Source organism: Crocuta crocuta, unplaced genomic scaffold, assembly GCF_008692635.1.
Source record: "Crocuta crocuta isolate KB4526 unplaced genomic scaffold, BGI_CrCroc_1.0 scaffold53, whole genome shotgun sequence".
Taxonomy (NCBI): domain Eukaryota; kingdom Metazoa; phylum Chordata; class Mammalia; order Carnivora; family Hyaenidae; genus Crocuta; species Crocuta crocuta.
The window spans coordinates 1707021-1722731 of NW_027529432.1; the positions used below are offsets into that span (position 1 = coordinate 1707021).

The 15711-nt window shown below is 59.9% G+C and overlaps 1 protein-coding gene across 3 annotated transcripts; it reads left to right on the forward strand.

The window, feature by feature from the left end:
• The first annotated feature begins 7677 nt into the window (after positions 1-7677).
• Positions 7678-15607, forward strand: SLC22A12 (solute carrier family 22 member 12). 3 transcript variants are annotated; one of them, XM_077759613.1, is made up of 10 exons: positions 7678-8079; positions 8609-8712; positions 9150-9304; positions 9381-9549; positions 12620-12743; positions 12907-13022; positions 13664-13878; positions 14398-14506; positions 14729-14932; positions 15450-15607. In XM_077759613.1, exons 1-10 carry the CDS (start codon positions 7678-7680, stop codon positions 15511-15513), a joined length of 1662 nt encoding a protein of 553 aa, XP_077615739.1. In that variant the 3' UTR covers positions 15514-15607. The 3 variants fall into 3 exon arrangements, with proteins under 3 accessions (XP_077615739.1, XP_077615741.1, XP_077615742.1); XM_077759615.1 differs by having other exon boundaries at positions 9150-9202; XM_077759616.1 differs by lacking the exons at positions 9150-9304; positions 9381-9549.
• The last annotated feature ends 104 nt before the right edge of the window (positions 15608-15711 follow it).

Sequence of the window (15711 nt, forward strand, 5' to 3'; positions counted from 1 at the left end):
TCAGGCCGTGCGCCTCTCCGTTCCCAGAAGCAGAAAAGAGAACTCCTTGTCGCACAGTGTGTTTGCACGCTGCCAGCCAAATCCCGCCACTGTGTTTTCCGGCGAAATGAGAGAGATTTTGCCAAAATCCACGTCACACCTCCCCGCGCCCTCCCCCCCTAGCTTGTCCTGGCCTCTGCCTAAAGTTACTCCTCTTAACAAGAGTTTGCAATGCACAGAATCAAAAAGGGTCAGGGCCCTGCTAAAGGATTCAGTGTCCCTAAGAAGCAGCTAACGCAGCGTCTGACTTAGTAAAGATGCTGGAATCCTGAGCCAGGGGCCCCGAGGCAGGGCTCCGGGCACTGGCGGGGGCTGGAGGGGGGGGCAGGGTTTGCACAGGGCNAAGGCAAAGTTCAGCCTGTCTGAGCAGCCTGCGCTCTGACGAGCCTTATTCCGACGGCTGGTTAACATCTCTCCGTTGAATTTTAACATGAAATTATCTTTTTGACGCAGCAAGGAGAGCAAAGTCCCTTTGGTGAAGGAAGGGCCAGACTTGCCCGCGCCACCAGGCACATGAAAGGGAGGGTACCCAGCGCTCCCCTTGACCTATTTAGAGCGCATTTGTTCAATGGGCCAGGGGGCTCCTGGGCGGGGTGGGGGGGAGGGGCTCCCGGGCCTCAGAGAAGAGGGAAGAGGCTACAGTCAGGGCCATAGCCGGTCACACGAGGGGGCCAAGTAAAGCCACGGCGCTCTCACCCCCGAGCCCCGGCCACCTGCCCGAGAGGGCGCCGAGCCAGCTGCCCGCGGCTGCCCCCCAGCCAGCGGCGTCCGCATGGGCGCTGGGGATGCAGGTGGCCGTCCACCCGCTCCCAGGGGTCAGCAGCCTCGAGGCCAGAGGAAAATGCGTTTCCACGCGGCCAGTGCTTGTGACTGCCCTGGAGCGAGGCCAGGGACAGAAAGCAGGGCTTCCGTGGACAAGGGCCAGCTGGGTACGAGGCAGGTCCCGCGTGGCGCAGCAAGGCGGGGGGTGGGGGGTGGGGAGAGAAACGGGATGTTCTGGGGGTGACTCTGGATGTCAGCTTGGGGAAGGCCCTGCTTCTGTCCGAGGAAACCTCTTACTGAGCTTTTTGGCGACATAAAAGTAGAGCTAAAATCTGGTCCAGTGGGACAGGAGGCTGGGTTGGCAGCATCGAGAGGAAAAGGGATCTCTTCCCTGGGCCCCGGGGGGAGGGATGTTGACAGGGACTGAAGGGTCCCCTGGGGAGCTGCTGAGCCAGGAGATGGGGGCCCTGGGGCTCAAGGAAAAGAAGATACGTGGGAAGGGTTGATCGTGGGGTGGGGAGAGCAGGGCCCCAGTGAGAGGGACGGGGCGCTGAGGCAGGGCCACTTGCCGTGAAGCTTTCGGCCAATCTCAGAAGTCGAAAGCACAGCAGGGACACCTGGGTGGCTCAGCCACTTGAGCCACTGGCCCTTGGTTTCAGCTCAAGTCATGATCTCATGGTTTGTGAGTTGGAGCCCCGAGTCAGGCTCTTCGCTGACAGCGTGGAGCCTGCTTGGGATTCTCTCTGCACCCCCCTTCTCCTCCCCCGCCCCTCAAAATAAATAAATAAATAAAGTTAACAACATAGCTGCGGAGCTGGACGGACCTGGGTTGGAGTCCTGATTCTGCCGCAGAGTAGCCGTGTAGATTCACCTCTCAGAGCCTCAGTTTCCACATATGTAAAAATGGATACGAGAACGGAATGCCTAGCCGGAAGGGTTGTTAGAAGGATTAAATGAGTTCCTACAGGGAGAGAACTTAGAGTTGTGTCCGTCACATAATAAAGGCTCAGCGACCCTTAGGTGTCGTCCCCACAAGCGACGTCATCATGGAACACTGAGGCACCGCCCAGCCGTTCTGTGGGGGGGATTCTGAGCCGAGCCCGTGGCCACATTTGGGGCACATTTGCCAGCGACAGCGAGGAATGGGGCCACTGTGGTTGTCCAGGAAGTGAAGTTCCAGCCTTTCAGAACCGTCCAGAATAGCATTTGGAGACGAGTAGCGCAAGCAGGAGACCAGAGCCTCAGACGTTCTGGGGAAGCTGGAGCTCCAGGCACCGCCACGTGCGCCGGGGGGGTGGGGCGGGATCCGGAGAAGGTGAGGACCCCGGACAGCCACGACTTTTTGTCCTGGACACAACCCTGTGAGGGGGCCGGGGGGCCCATGATGCTCTTTCCACAGATGATGACCTAGAGGCTCATCAAGCCAAGCCCATGAAGACTGCGTGGCCCCTGCCCTGCCCAGCCCCGCCCCGCCTCGCCCTGCCCAATCCTGTTCTAGGCACTGTCCTGGACACTCGGATCCGGCCCTTAGGAAGCATGTAACCGTTATCTGACAGAGAGAAAAGCTCGACATCACTGCAGGGGCAGGGCAGTCACGGAGGTGTGCAGGGGCAGGAGGGGAGATGCTTGGAGGGAGGGGTAGGCCGGTGGCCGTGGCTCTCAGAAGAAACCTCGAACGAGGGAAGAGAGGGTGCGGGGCATTTCAGGAATGAGTTGTGTTCCATGGGGGGGGAGGGGAGCAGGCCTAGGCTGCATGAAGGAGGCAGCAAAGCGAGGGATCTGATGATGGGCTGGGGGGAGGGGAGGGCCTCAGATGGCCTGGCCTGGCCTCTGAAACACCAAAGCACCGCCTATCAGCGAAGGCTTTGGGCAAAGGTGACAAGCTGGAGGCTGGCAGACATCTTCAAAGGGACCAGCTGGAGTGTCGCCTGAGGATAGCACGCTGTCTTATAGAATCCATCCCCTGGAGGGGCGCCTGGGTGGCTTAGTCGGTTAAGCGTCCGACTTTNAGAATCCATCCCCTGGAGAAGAGGGAAGTGAGAATGGAGGCTCAGAGGCCACATTAATACTAAGCTTTGGGGACCCAGGAGGTGGGAGCAAACCCAGCTGGTTCTGGCTGCCGCCACCTCCTCCAGCCACCCGCCTGGATTCCGCCAGGCCTGCTAGCCCGCCTGGGGAATTTGCTGAGTCACTGACAGTAAGCAGTCCGGCCTGCCCTTTCTCCTGCCTGGCCTGGGACCAGAGGCAGCTGCTGTCGCCACAGGACATCGGGGGTTGGGAGGAATCGCAAAAAAAAATCAAACCCTGCCGAACGATCAGGCCAGAAAGATGGCCGCGGCGCACCTCCGGGGCCAAGAAAAACCCATGTTGGCGACCGGCTTGCCTGTGCTCATTTTCGGATGCCAGGCAGTCACCTAACACCCGACACTCACCAAGCCGGCCCCCACGCAGGGCACGAACGACAGCCTTCCCGCCACACGGTGTCCCCTGTCTTCTGTCCCATTGCCTCGCCCTCTGCTCTGTGACCCTCTCTTCGCCCACCGTCATCTAAACCACCCACTTTTGCCAGATTCTCTTCTTCCTGCCCTCGACAATTTGGGAGACCCAGGGTTCCATTTCAAACCTCGTCTTTTTGCTGCGAAAGGTCGCTCCCCAGGTGAGCTCCCCCTCTCAGCCCTAATGGTATCAGGGGACTGACCCACCCGTCCAGCTACATTATCTTCATTCGCTTCCCTCTGTATCGGGGAGAAGATCCTCGGCTGAGATGGAAATCAAAAGATTCCTATGTTCTAAATTTAGAGCTGTTTGTCTTTGGAAATGCTTTTCGTTCTCTCTGGGTGCGTAGTTTCATTTAAGCTTAGGGGAGAAGGCCTCGTAAAACGCTCCTAGCCGGCTCTGAACATCAGCTTCCAATCCGACCAATTTCTGACCGTAGAGCTGCTTTTTAATCCTTTCAGATATCTTGATAAGTTTCAGGGGGGACACACGGTAAATATTCCTGGCGGTACCGACCTGCTCCAGGGACGTGAGACGTCCTCCCAAATCCGGAGCCACTCCCAAAGATGGCCGACAGGAAGAGGTCGTAGACAAATGCCCCAAGAGCTGGCGCCAGGCAAGGGGACCCTAGCTGCAAAGGGGGTGCAACTCGCACTTCTGTCCCACCATATTTTGGGCCCCCCGACCCGACGGTCGAGCTGTCTGCATGTGCGAGAACTGATAACCTGCGTGCCCCGTGGAGACGGGAAGTCAAGCCAAGTTCTCAGGCCAAGAGACTGGACCAAAGGGAAGGCGATAGCTGTCCCTGGGAGGGGAAGGATCCACAGCGAACGGGAACCTGAATTCAGAAGAGTCTAGATTTAGAAAGGAAGGGACAGTGTGAAATTTTATGTTCCTTTTCAACAGGGCTCTGCAGAGACCCAAGAGATGACTGGTAAGACTTCTTACCCTTTGCCGGCTTCTGCCAAGTTTTCCCAGGACTCCCTGCCGTCTGCCACCTTGGTTCCTCCCCTCCCTCCCCCCCCCCCCCCNCCAAGTTTAGGTGGTGGATTAAAGGAGGAGCCTTTGAAGGGGCACCTGAGTGGCTCAGTTGGATAAACGTCCGACTTCAGCTCAGGTCATGATCTCATGGTTTGTGAGTTTGAGCCCCGTGTCGGGCTCTGTGCTGACAGCTTGGAGCCTGGAGCCTGTTTCAGATTCTGTGTCTCCCTCTCTCTCTGCCCCTCCCGGTTCACACTTTGTCTCTCTCTCTCTCTCTCAAACGTAAACATTAAAAAAAATTTTTTTAATAAAAAAGAAAAGAAATGCCTTTGAAGATGCAAATTGTGTCAACGATAAAGAAGGGGAAGGGGCGCCTGGGTGGCTCAGTCGGTTGAGTGTCCAACTCCAGCTCAGGTCATGATCTCATGGCTGGTGTGTGGGTTCGAGCCCTGCGTCGGGCTCTGTGCTGACAGCTCGGAGCCTGGAGCCTGCTTCAGATTCTGTGTCTCCCTCTCTCTCTGCCCCTCCCGTTTGTGTTCTGTCTCTCTCAAAAATAAAATTAAAAATTAAAAAAAATAATAAATGTTAAAAAAAATTTAAGAAGAGCACCAAGAACGGGGAGTGTGGGGAGAAGAGACGGAACCAGCAAAGGAGACAGAAGTGTGTGCGGCGGGTGCGCCCAGAGGGAGAAGGGCCAGCGGCTGAGCTGGCTCAAGTAAGAGGAGCCCTGAAAATGTCACCGAATGCAGCAGCAGTGAGGTCGCTGGGGACCAGGACATGACAGGGACAAAACCTGATGGGAATCAATCCAAAAAAGAAGGAGGAATTGGAGGCCAATGTCAATAATGCTTTTGTGGGCTGTACCTAAATAGTAGCAGAAAAGGAGATGGTGGCTGAAGACAGGTATTAAAGGGGAGGAGGGCTTCTCTGAGGATGGGAGGGAAAATGGCAGATTTGTGGGGGATTGTCTTAACTTTTATTTAATTTCTTTTTTTAAGTAACTTCTACCCCCAACGTGGGGCTCAAAGTCACAACCCTGAGATCAAGAGTCGCATGCTTCTCCGACTGAGCCAGGCAAGGTGCCCGGGAAAATGGCGTATTTGTACATTGATGGGAACTATCCAGTGGGAAGAAAGTTGGCAAAGAGACTTTGGGCAGGTGGAGAGGTGGGCTGCAGGGTGCACGGCGAGGGGGTCAGGATGAGGGGGAGCACGTGGGCCATCGGGCTGGTGGGAAGAAAGGCAGGATGTGGGGGCACCGAGGCAGACAGAGGATGAGGTGGTTGGCTTCTGACTTCCGTTTCCGCAGTGCAATAAGAAGAAAGGGCGTCTTTTGCGAGACGATGGAAGAGGGAGCTGTCCGAAGAGAGGAGGTGGCGCAAAATGGCTCCTCGAGTGCGAGTTCAAATATAAGGCTAACAGAAATACAGTGTGCCGCTGCCAAATCAGGACAGAAGAAAAAAACAGAGCAAGAAAGCCCGGCGGGTTCTGTCGAAAAGAGGAAAAAGGAAACAAAGGGGACGAATGGGGAAATCTGGCAAAGGAGAAAACATACCACGAGTCCAAACGTGACAGTGATTCCAATATATGTGAATAGGCTAAAATCACTGGCTAAAGTCAGAGGCTTTTTGCTTGGGTTTTACAAAAGGAGGCGTTAAGCTTGGCTTGCAGCCCAGAACGAGGAAGCCAAACATGCCAGCACAAGGCTCTAGAAGTATTTACACCAAAATGTCAAAGATGGTGATTCCAAGTTGGTGAGTTTGGGAGGGATCTTCTTTGCTTTCTTTGTACATTTTGGTACGTTCTGAAGTTTCTGAAAGGTGTGTACATTAATTTTATTTTTTTTCCAACTTTTTTTTTTACATTTATTCATTTTTGAGAGACAGAGAGCAGGGCAGGGGCACAGAGAGAGGGAGACACAGAATCGGAAGCAGGCTCCAGGCTTTGAGCTGTCACCACAGAGCCCGATGTGGGGCTCAAACTCACAAACCGTGAGACTGTGACTGGAGCTGAAGTCAGACGCTTAACCGACTGAGCCACCCAGGCGCCCCTGTACATTAACTTTAAAATCAGAAAGAAACAGAAGCTGCTTTTAAAACCAACCACAGCATATCTTTACAGAGGTTGCATTAACTGTCTGAATCCATGCTGTTTCCAAAGATGTTCCAAAGAAGGGTCCCTGCCCTCCAGGAACTGGGCTGGGAATGAGACCAGCTGGACAAGTATAGAAGGGTAGGGGCCAGTGCGAAGATGGGGCTCTGCTCCTAACTTAGGGCCCAGGAGGGAGGCAAGAATAAGCAAGCAGAGCTTCCTGGAGGAGGAGGTCCCTGTGGTGCTGCAGGATGTGGCTCCGGGGTGAGCCAGTGGATAGCATTCCAGGCTGGGAGCAGCAGCCAGGACAAGAGCCCGTGGAGGCGGGACAGGGCATGCTCGGGGCGGGGCGCACAGAGGCCAGTGGATGGGCAGAGGGCGAATAGGCAAGATAAAAAGCAGTGGGAAGCAAGTTAGCCCTAGAATGGGTGGCCTTGTGGCCCAAAGCACAGAAGAAATGGCTAGGTCACTGTCATTGTTCCCTTGCCCGTTCCGTACTTGCCACACATCACACACACGTGTCTGGTGACATTGGGGAGAACTTGCAAGGGCTCAGAGAGGGTGACAGCAAAAGAAGTTTGAGGGCGTCAATGGCAGCAGACAACAGGGGGCTGTCGGGCCACACAGGCTGGGAGGGGTGGGCTCAGATGGCTGCCCACAACCTGAGACACACACACACACACACACACACACACACACACAAACACACACACACACACAGGTCCCCGCAGCCCACAGGATGTCGGTCCAGCTCACGCCATTCCCAGGATCAGTAAGGTCCCCATCCAGCACCTCCCCTCCCTTCGAGGCAGGCAGGGGCGTGGAGAGGAGGCGGCAGCAGCACCAAGCCTCATACCTATCAAAGCCTGGGTGTGGGCAGGACAGCGGCGCTCTTGCCTTTGGGCCCCCGTCAGAGTTGGGTTAAACTTTGACCAGTGCTTAACTCCTATTCCGTAAGTGTCACCTGGTCAGTGTTTAATTCCAGTCTGGGTGACTTCAGTCTCCACTTTCCCCACTTCCTTTATCCAGCTCCTCCTGGAGGTCCAGGGCCAGCTGCGTCCCTGGAAGGATGCTGGTGGCTGAGGGGTCACACTTCGCAGTCCCCGGTCGGCGTTGGAGCCACCCTGAGTGACAGTTGCCAGGCGGGCGCCCGGAGAGCCCTGGTCCAGGGGCAGCGAGGCCGACGGCCACCGCCATGTGCCAGGCTTCTCAGCTGACGAAACAGGTGCTGCCGTGGGGGAAGTAGGTCCCCGGCCTTGGCCCCTTGGCCCCGGGCCAGCTTCTCCCTGGGGCCCCCTCGGCAGGCCCCATGGCATTTTCCGAGCTCCTAGACCAAGTGGGTGGCCTGGGCAGGTTCCAGGTTCTCCAGATGGTGGCCTTGGTGGTCCCTATCATATGGCTCACCACTCAGAGCATGATGGAGAACTTCTCGGCCGCCGTGCCCAGCCACCGCTGCTGGGTACCCCTCCTGGACAACGGCACTGCCCAGGCCGGCGTCCCCGGGGCCCCGGACCCCAAGGACCTCCTGACCGTCTCCATCCCACCGGGCCCCAACCGCGAGCCCCATCAGTGCCGCCGCTTCCGCCAACCACAGTGGCAGCTCCTGGACCCCAACGCCACGGCCGCCAACTGGAGCGAGGCCGCCACGGAGCCGTGCGTGGACGGCTGGGTCTACGACCGCAGCACCTTCACCTCCACCATCGTGGCCAAGGTAAGGGCCTCCGCTGACACCCGCCCCCCACGTCCTGGCACTTTAGAGGCCAAGGTCAGAGCTCACACTTGACTGGACTCCGAATGGCCTGGTCCTGGGAGGGACCTGCCGTCTGGAGGCTTCCTCACTTGCCACTCGTGCCCTCCTCCAGCACCTGGCCCTACAGGGGAGTGGGCAGCGGGCCTCAGCTTACAGACAGACACTGGCTCCTGGCTCGTGGAAGAGTGGGTAGTGTCCACGACTGCCGGGCCAGCCCTGCCACCACTGATGAGCTGTGACTCAGGCAGCTCCCTCCACCGGGAGTCCAGTTCTCAGACCCCGGGGGAGGCATCAGGCAAACCTGGCCAAGTGGGAGGGGCCACCAGGGAGAACTTGACCCCGGACCAGAGGGTGACGAGAGGAGGCTTAGCCCTGCCCTACCACCTTAGAGGTCACCAGGCCATCCACCCACACCTGGCTCCCTCGGGGCTTCCCATCCCCCCCACCTCCCCCATGCGTCTGGGCTCAGCTCCCCCTCCTCTCCCACCAGTGGGACCTCGTGTGTGATTCCCACGCCCTGAAGCCCATGGCCCAGTCCATCTATCTGTCGGGGATCCTGGTGGGGGCTGCCGTGTTCGGCCAAGCTTCCGACAGGTGAGTACCCCCGGTTCTAGAAGCCCCTTTTCCCTCGTGCCCCTGTGCTCCTATCTCCCTGGCCTCTTGCAGCCGGGTCCGGGGAGAAAGCGCTCTGCTGGCCATCGGGACGCCTGCATGTGGTCTCACTCCTGACACCTTCAGCTCTGCCACTGAGCAAGCCCTGTCCCCGCTCTGGGCCTCGGTTTCACCAGCTCCCCTCTGGGGCGATCTCCCAAAAGCTCACTGCTAAAGTGTGCCTTCAGCTGTCGCTGAGCGCTCCTGCCGACAGGGAGCTCATTCTCTACCCGCGGAAGTCACCTGTGCCTACAGGCCTTTCGTTGGGGGATAACCGGGTCCAGACCCAGGAGTCACTGTGACCTCTGCTCAGACCCCCGTGGCTGGTGCTGTGGTGCCTCGCGGACCTGGCTACCACCTGCATGTTTCTATGCCTGCAGGTTTGGTCGCAGGCTGGTGCTGACCTTGAACTACCTTCAGATGGCCGTGGCAGGCACGGCAGCCGCCTTCGCCCCCATCTTCCCCGTGTACTGCCTGTTCCGCTTCCTGGTGGCCTTTGCCGTGGCGGGCGTCATGATGAACACCTGCACTCTCCGTAGGTCACCTGACCCGGGCCGGGTGAGGGAGGCTCGTGTGGGCTCCCCAGGCTGACCCTTGCGGTCTCCTTGCAGTGATGGAGTGGACATCCACGCGTGCCCGAGCCTTGGCGATGACTTTGAACTCCCTGGGCTTCAGCTTTGGCCAAGTCCTGATGGCCATGGTGGCCTACGGTGTGCGTGACTGGGCCCTCCTGCAGTTGGTGGTCTCCGCCCCCTTCTTCCTCTGCTTCGTGTATTCTTGGTAGGCGCCGTCCCCCTCCTCGGAGAAAACCCGTACCTACCCTCCACCCTGGGGGCAGAGGCCAGGGGCACAGGAGGCCAAGGGAGCACAGTCGGGGAGGGGGTGGGGGCGGGAGCCACGGACCCAGCACAGCTGGTGGCCACAGGCCCATGGTGCTCACCCACCCCGAACTGGGGCTCTGGGGCCCGAGACGGTTCTCCTTTCCCTGTTCCCCCCGGTGCCTCCTCCCCCTCCACTCAGCCTCCCCCCTCCCTCTTCCTTCCCATCATCTCTAGGCCTCTTCCTTCTGGACTCCTTGTTTGCCTTGGCATGTGTGCCTCTAGACACATTTTCTGAGCTGAGGCTCTAGGCCCGGCCGAGGGGTGGGATACAAATACAACAAACACACATACACACACACACACACATACACACACACCATTCCTAGAATACAGCCCAGGTCAGCCTTAGGTACTGACATTTTACTAAAGAACAGGGACCAAGACCCAGTGGTCAGAGGGGACCCCCAGCCCCCAACACAGGGCTGACGTATGAGATAGTTAGGAAATGTCTGCACCGTCCTGAAATAAATCAAGCATGGCTCTTGCCAAACTCCCAGGACATAGTGGGTGTATGGGAAATATTTGTTGGATGGATATCTGGATGGATGGATGGATGGATGGATGGATGGATGGATGGCTAGATAGATGACAATAGATGGATGGATGGATGATAGATAGGTAGAAAATAGATAACAGATAATAATGGACAATAGATAACAGATGGTGGGCAATAGATGAGATGAGATGAGATGAATTGGTGGGTGGAGGGGTAAGTGGAGGGACAGGGTGGAGCTTGGCTCATTCACACAGACCCAGCAGCTCTGGGTTTTTGGTTGGCCATTGCGGCCACTGCAGAAAGAAGTGTGGGGAGAACAGGGTCGCGGCACCGGGAGGAGGTCTAACTTCGCGGATCTCTTCAAGCCCAACTGGTTGGAGCAGAAAAGCTCTTAAAATGGAGCCTTGAGCACCTAACTTGCAGTCACTCTCCAGAGCACAGTCATGCTTCCTGCACTGGCTCCGAGAAGAGGTGAATCCAACCAACAGCCGGCTTTCCGGGAAGGTAGTTTGACCCCCAGACCAACAGAGCGGAGGCTGGAGGTCAGAGGGCAAGGGTCAGCAATGCAGATTCCAGGGCACCCTTCCTGGCTCTCTGAAGCTGACGCTGGTGCTCGGGGCGGGACCTCACTTTCCCTGACAGACGTGCCCACGCAGGTGCCGTGCACATGCCCACAAGCATGCGTCACCCACCACTTGGTGACGTCGAGTCCCACCAGGTGCAGGGCGCTGGCTGATGCGGGGCTGACGGCACGAAAGAGGAACATGGTCCCGCGGGGAGCTGGCAAGTCACCCCACACGTGACGACATGCACAAACCACACCCGGGGCNTCCACGCAGGTGCCGTGCACATGCCCACAAGCATGTGTCACCCACCACTTGGTGACGTTGAGTCCCCACCAGGTGCAGGGCGCTGGCTGATGCGGGGCTGACGGCACGAAAGAGGAACATGGTCCCGCGGGGAGCTGGCAAGTCACCCCACACGTGACGACATGCACAAACCACACCCGGGGCTTGAGGAATAAGTAGGGGTGCACCTGAGCCCATCTCTCTTCATGACAAGTGTCTACCTGTGGCGGCCCCTCCTCCGTCCCCATCTCCACGAACCAGCCCAACCACCAGGCTTCACCCACGACAGCCCTGGCTCCCCAGCTCTGCTCCCCTGTTCTTGGGCCCTGAATCGGAGGAGGGGCTGCTCTCTCCCAGGCGACCTAACCTGTGTCCCCTATGCCACAGGCTGCAAACCCTGAATCCCCTCCCCAGACTGGCCTCTCCCCAGACTCCAGCCTCCTGTTTCCAACCGGCCATGTGACGTCCCCACAACCGATGTCTGCACCACAAACAGACCGTCTCCTTACACCTGCTCTTTCCCAAGGCTTCCCCAGCAAGGGCGGGGGGCGGGGGGGAGAATGGCAGCCACATCCACCAGGTCCCAGAGTTAGAGACACCATGTCACCTCCCCGTCCCTCGCTGACCCCCCCCATCATAAGTCCAACAGGTCACTGGGTTTTGTCAACTCTCTCTCGAAAGTACACCTTCTCTCCCCTGTTCTGCCTCCGGAGGACCTCGGGGCCCCGTGCATGTGGAGCAGGGGACCCCAAGTCTGGCTGCCGCTCCCAGGGGAAAGCTTGCCTGGCTGGGGGGCCCTGCCTGAGCAGAGGCCTGGAGGCGGGAGCCAGGGTGGAGTGGGGGGCGTGACAGGGTCCTCAGTGGGCTGGGCTGGTGCAAGGGGTCTGGGCTGATGTCAAGGGCTGTGGGTGTAAGGTTTAGCGTTAGGGGCTGGGTCCCGGCATGGGGGTGTGGGGCTGGGAGGCGTGAGGCTGGCTGGCATCCAGGAAGCGGCAAATGTTATCCTGGCGTGGGCGATGGGGCCACAGGGAAACGAGGGCAGGGGGCTGGTCACGTGCGAAGAGTGACAGGTGGTGACAGGAGTTGGCGGCTGCCTGGGTGCAGGTGGAGGGGGGGCGGGGGATGTCTGGACCAAAGACCCTGCTCTGGGCCTGAGCCCCCCCAGGCATGTGTGAAGCTCATGTGGGGAGGAGGGAGCTCAGGCAGGAAGGTGCAGCCTCGGGGTGCACAGGAAGGCCACAGCTGTGAAATCAGGGAGGTGACGGGCCTCCCTGGGGGGAGGAGGGGGACCCCAGCAGGCTTGCGGCTTGCGGTGGGCTGCCAGGACCACAGTCCTTACCAGGCACCCAGGCCTACTTCCTAGGTGGGGGAGGGGAAGGGCCACGGGGTCAGGAGGGAGGCAGGAAGGGACGGATGCGGACTCCCAACCCCAATCTCAGAAAGAGAAGGAAAAAGGCAGAAAAGGTGGTCTACAGGGGAAGGAGGGCGTCAGGTGGCGCGGCCTCCCTGAGCCCTGGGCCTCTGGGCACCAGTGAGGCCACGCACCCCTGGCACAGGGAGGTCGGAGGGTGGTAGGGCTCCACAGGCAGTACCCCCACCCATTCTCCGCCCTTGAGCCCCCGCAGGTGGCTGGCAGAGTCTGCACGCTGGCTCCTCATCACCGGCAAGCTGGAGCGGGGCCTGCGGGAGCTACAGAAGGTGGCTGCCATCAACGGGAAGAGGGCGGTGCGGGACACATTGACTACAGAGGTGAGGCGGGACCTTCCTCCAGGGCTCAGCCCTCAGACTCTCTCCCTCGTCCCTGCACAGGCCCCTGGGGGAGGGGAGCGGTGAGGGTCTTAGGGAGGAGGACCTGCCCAGGGCTCCCGATGCTGACAGTGACTCTTCCACCCACCCTGCCTCGCCCCTGCAGGTCTTGGTCTCAGCCATGCAAGAGGAGCTGAGTGCGGGCCAGGCGACTGCCAGCCCGGGTGCCCTGCTTTGCACACCCGGCCTGGGCCTCCGGACCTGTGTCTCCACTCTGTGCTGGTAGAGAGCACCCCCCAACCCGCCCGGGGCCCCAGCCTCTGCCTCAGGCACCTGGGAGGCCCAGAGGGAGGCTCTGGCTGGCATCCAGTTAGGGGACCTCTACGGACTCCCCTCCTGCCCCCACCTTCAGGAAACGGCCTGCGGCCCCCCAGCCCCGCTAGCAGTCAGGCTCCAGAAGGAGAGAGATGGGACAGCAGAGACCCCCCCCCTTTCCCAAGGAGGAGGAGTCACAGCAAAGGCGCTGGCAGAGGGAGGGGGCCCAGCAGCCTGAGGGCGCCGACAGAGAATGAGCAAGGCGAGAAGGCACACCCAGCCCAGGAGTATCAGGCCTTGGAGCCAGTGTCGCCCAGCAAGGACTGAAAGAGACAGACCCGCTGCCAGACAGGGCGCCCAGAGGGAGGGAGGGAGGGAGGGAGGAAAACCCTGGCCTCCCCCATCCCCAGCCCCTCACCAGTGCCTCCCATTGGCCAAACCTAGTGAGGCGGCACTGGCCGGGGTGGGGGGAAGCCTTGGGAAAGGTAGTGTACAGAGACCATCCTCCACTATACAGAGCCTGCAGGGGGAGGCGGCGGCGGGTCTGAGGACAGACAGGCAAAGCAGCAGCCCACGCCCCAGCCTGACCCCACCTGCCATGCCCGCAGGTTCGCCTTCGGCTTCACCTTCTACGGCCTGGCCCTGGACCTGCAGACCCTGGGCAGCGACATTTTTCTGCTCCAGGTCCTCATTGGGGTCGTGGACATCCCGGCCAAGATCGGCACCCTGCTGCTGCTGAGCCGTCTGGGCCGCAGGCCCACTCAGGCGGCGTCCCTGGTGCTGGCCGGGCTCTGCATCCTAACCAACACGCTGGTGCCCCAGGGTGAGTGGGGCGGGGCTGCGTGCCCTCGGCTGTGGCCAGAGGCTTCCCTACCTCGGGGTGCTGAGCCAGGGAGCCGGCCCCTGCCCCCTCCTCAGAGGGTGCTGCTCTAGAGCAGGGGCCCAGGGGGTGGGCGGGGGGGAAGGAGGCTGCTGGGGCATCTGGGACAGATGGTGACAGCCCGCGCCAGGCAGCAGGAACGGGGATGGTGTGGAGGGGGTGGCATCACGAGAGACTGCGGAGATAAAAGAAGGACTCCGGGCTGGAATGCAGGGGGAGCGGAGGGAGCAGGGGGTCAAGGAGGACTCCCAGGGTCTGGCTCAGGGTTAGGCAGCTGTTTGAGGGACAGTGAATGTAACCACAATGTCGCCTAGGACATAGCATGTGTGTGTGTTCTGGGGACACCCAGATGGAGGTCAGTCAGACATTTGGGAGGTCAGAGAGAAGTCTGGCTTGGAGAGAGCCTCCATCTGACCTCGGAGGCCCAGCCACCAACCTCGCTAACCCCTTCTCTGTCCACAGATATGGGGGCCCTGCGTTCAGCCCTGGCCGTGCTAGGGCTCTCGGGGCTGGGGGCCGCCTTCACCTGCGTCAGCATCTACACTGGTGAGCTCTTCCCCACCGTGCTCAGGTGAGGCTACGCCTTGGCCCAAAGAAGGGGTCGCCCTGGGCTGCGAGAGCAGGGTGGGGGTGTGCCTTCAACAGCCTCGGATGTTACCGCCGCTGTCTCCCTCCTGTGCGGTCTCAGGGCTGAGCAGGTGCAATCCGGCCCAGCCTGGACCACTGTGGCTCCCGGGACAGAGTGGGGGTGGGCCGGGCCAGGAGCCCCTCACGGGTGCGTCTGCGACTACAGGATGACAGCGGTGGGCCTGGGCCAGATGGCAGCCCGCGCGGGAGCTATCCTGGGGCCCCTAGTCCGGCTGCTGGGTGCCTATGGCCGCTCGCTGCCCCTGCTGGTCTACGGCGCGGTGCCGGTGCTGAGCGGGCTGGCTGCGCTGCTGCTGCCGGAGACAGGGAGCCTGCCGCTGCCCGACACCATTCAAGATGTGCAGAACCAGTGAGTGGCCTCGGCCCGGGGACCACCCTGTCCGTCCACCCACCCTTCACCGGGCAGAGAGAGAAGCAGAGGCACACAAAGGGACAGGATTGGCTCAGAGTCACACAGTACATCTTGGGGAGGAGTGGAGACCGAGGGCTGGGGCTCCTGGATGACAGTGTGGACTTCGTCTCCTGCTCTCCCAAATAGCTTAAAAGGAGTCACCTTAAAAGAGCCACCCTAAAAGGAGTCCAGGGGAAGGGAGAGTGTAGTCCTTTGTAAGGAGGAGGGCCAAGGGTGTGACGGGCATTGCTGGGGGGCCCCACAGGCCCCAAAATCTACCACAAAAGCCCCTGGATGGCTGGCAGGGCTGTCACTGCCCCTCACTCCCGCCACGTGCCCAGGGAGCTCATTCCTGGGTCCCCAAGAGCAGGGCAGCAGTACTTCCAGAGTCCTCAGGGAGGGGAGACACTTCATGGGTCAGAGGTCACTCTGTACCCACAAGCCACACCCCTCTTTGTCTTTCACGTCTGAACAGGGCAGTGAAGAAAGCGACACACAGACCCCCGGGGCACACGGTCCTGAAATCCACACACTTTTAAGCTCCCAGGAATTCTGCAATGAAACGTTGGGAGCAGCACCCTCTCTCCTTCAGAGAAGGCAGAACGGCCAAGGCCACGATCACCGGAGGGTCCAGGGCCGGCTCCTGCAGCTGAGCCCCGCCCCTCTCTGCACCTTCAACACAGGAAGGGCAGAGGATGGTTTGACTGGCTGGGGGGGGGCCCCCGGGGCCCCCCCGG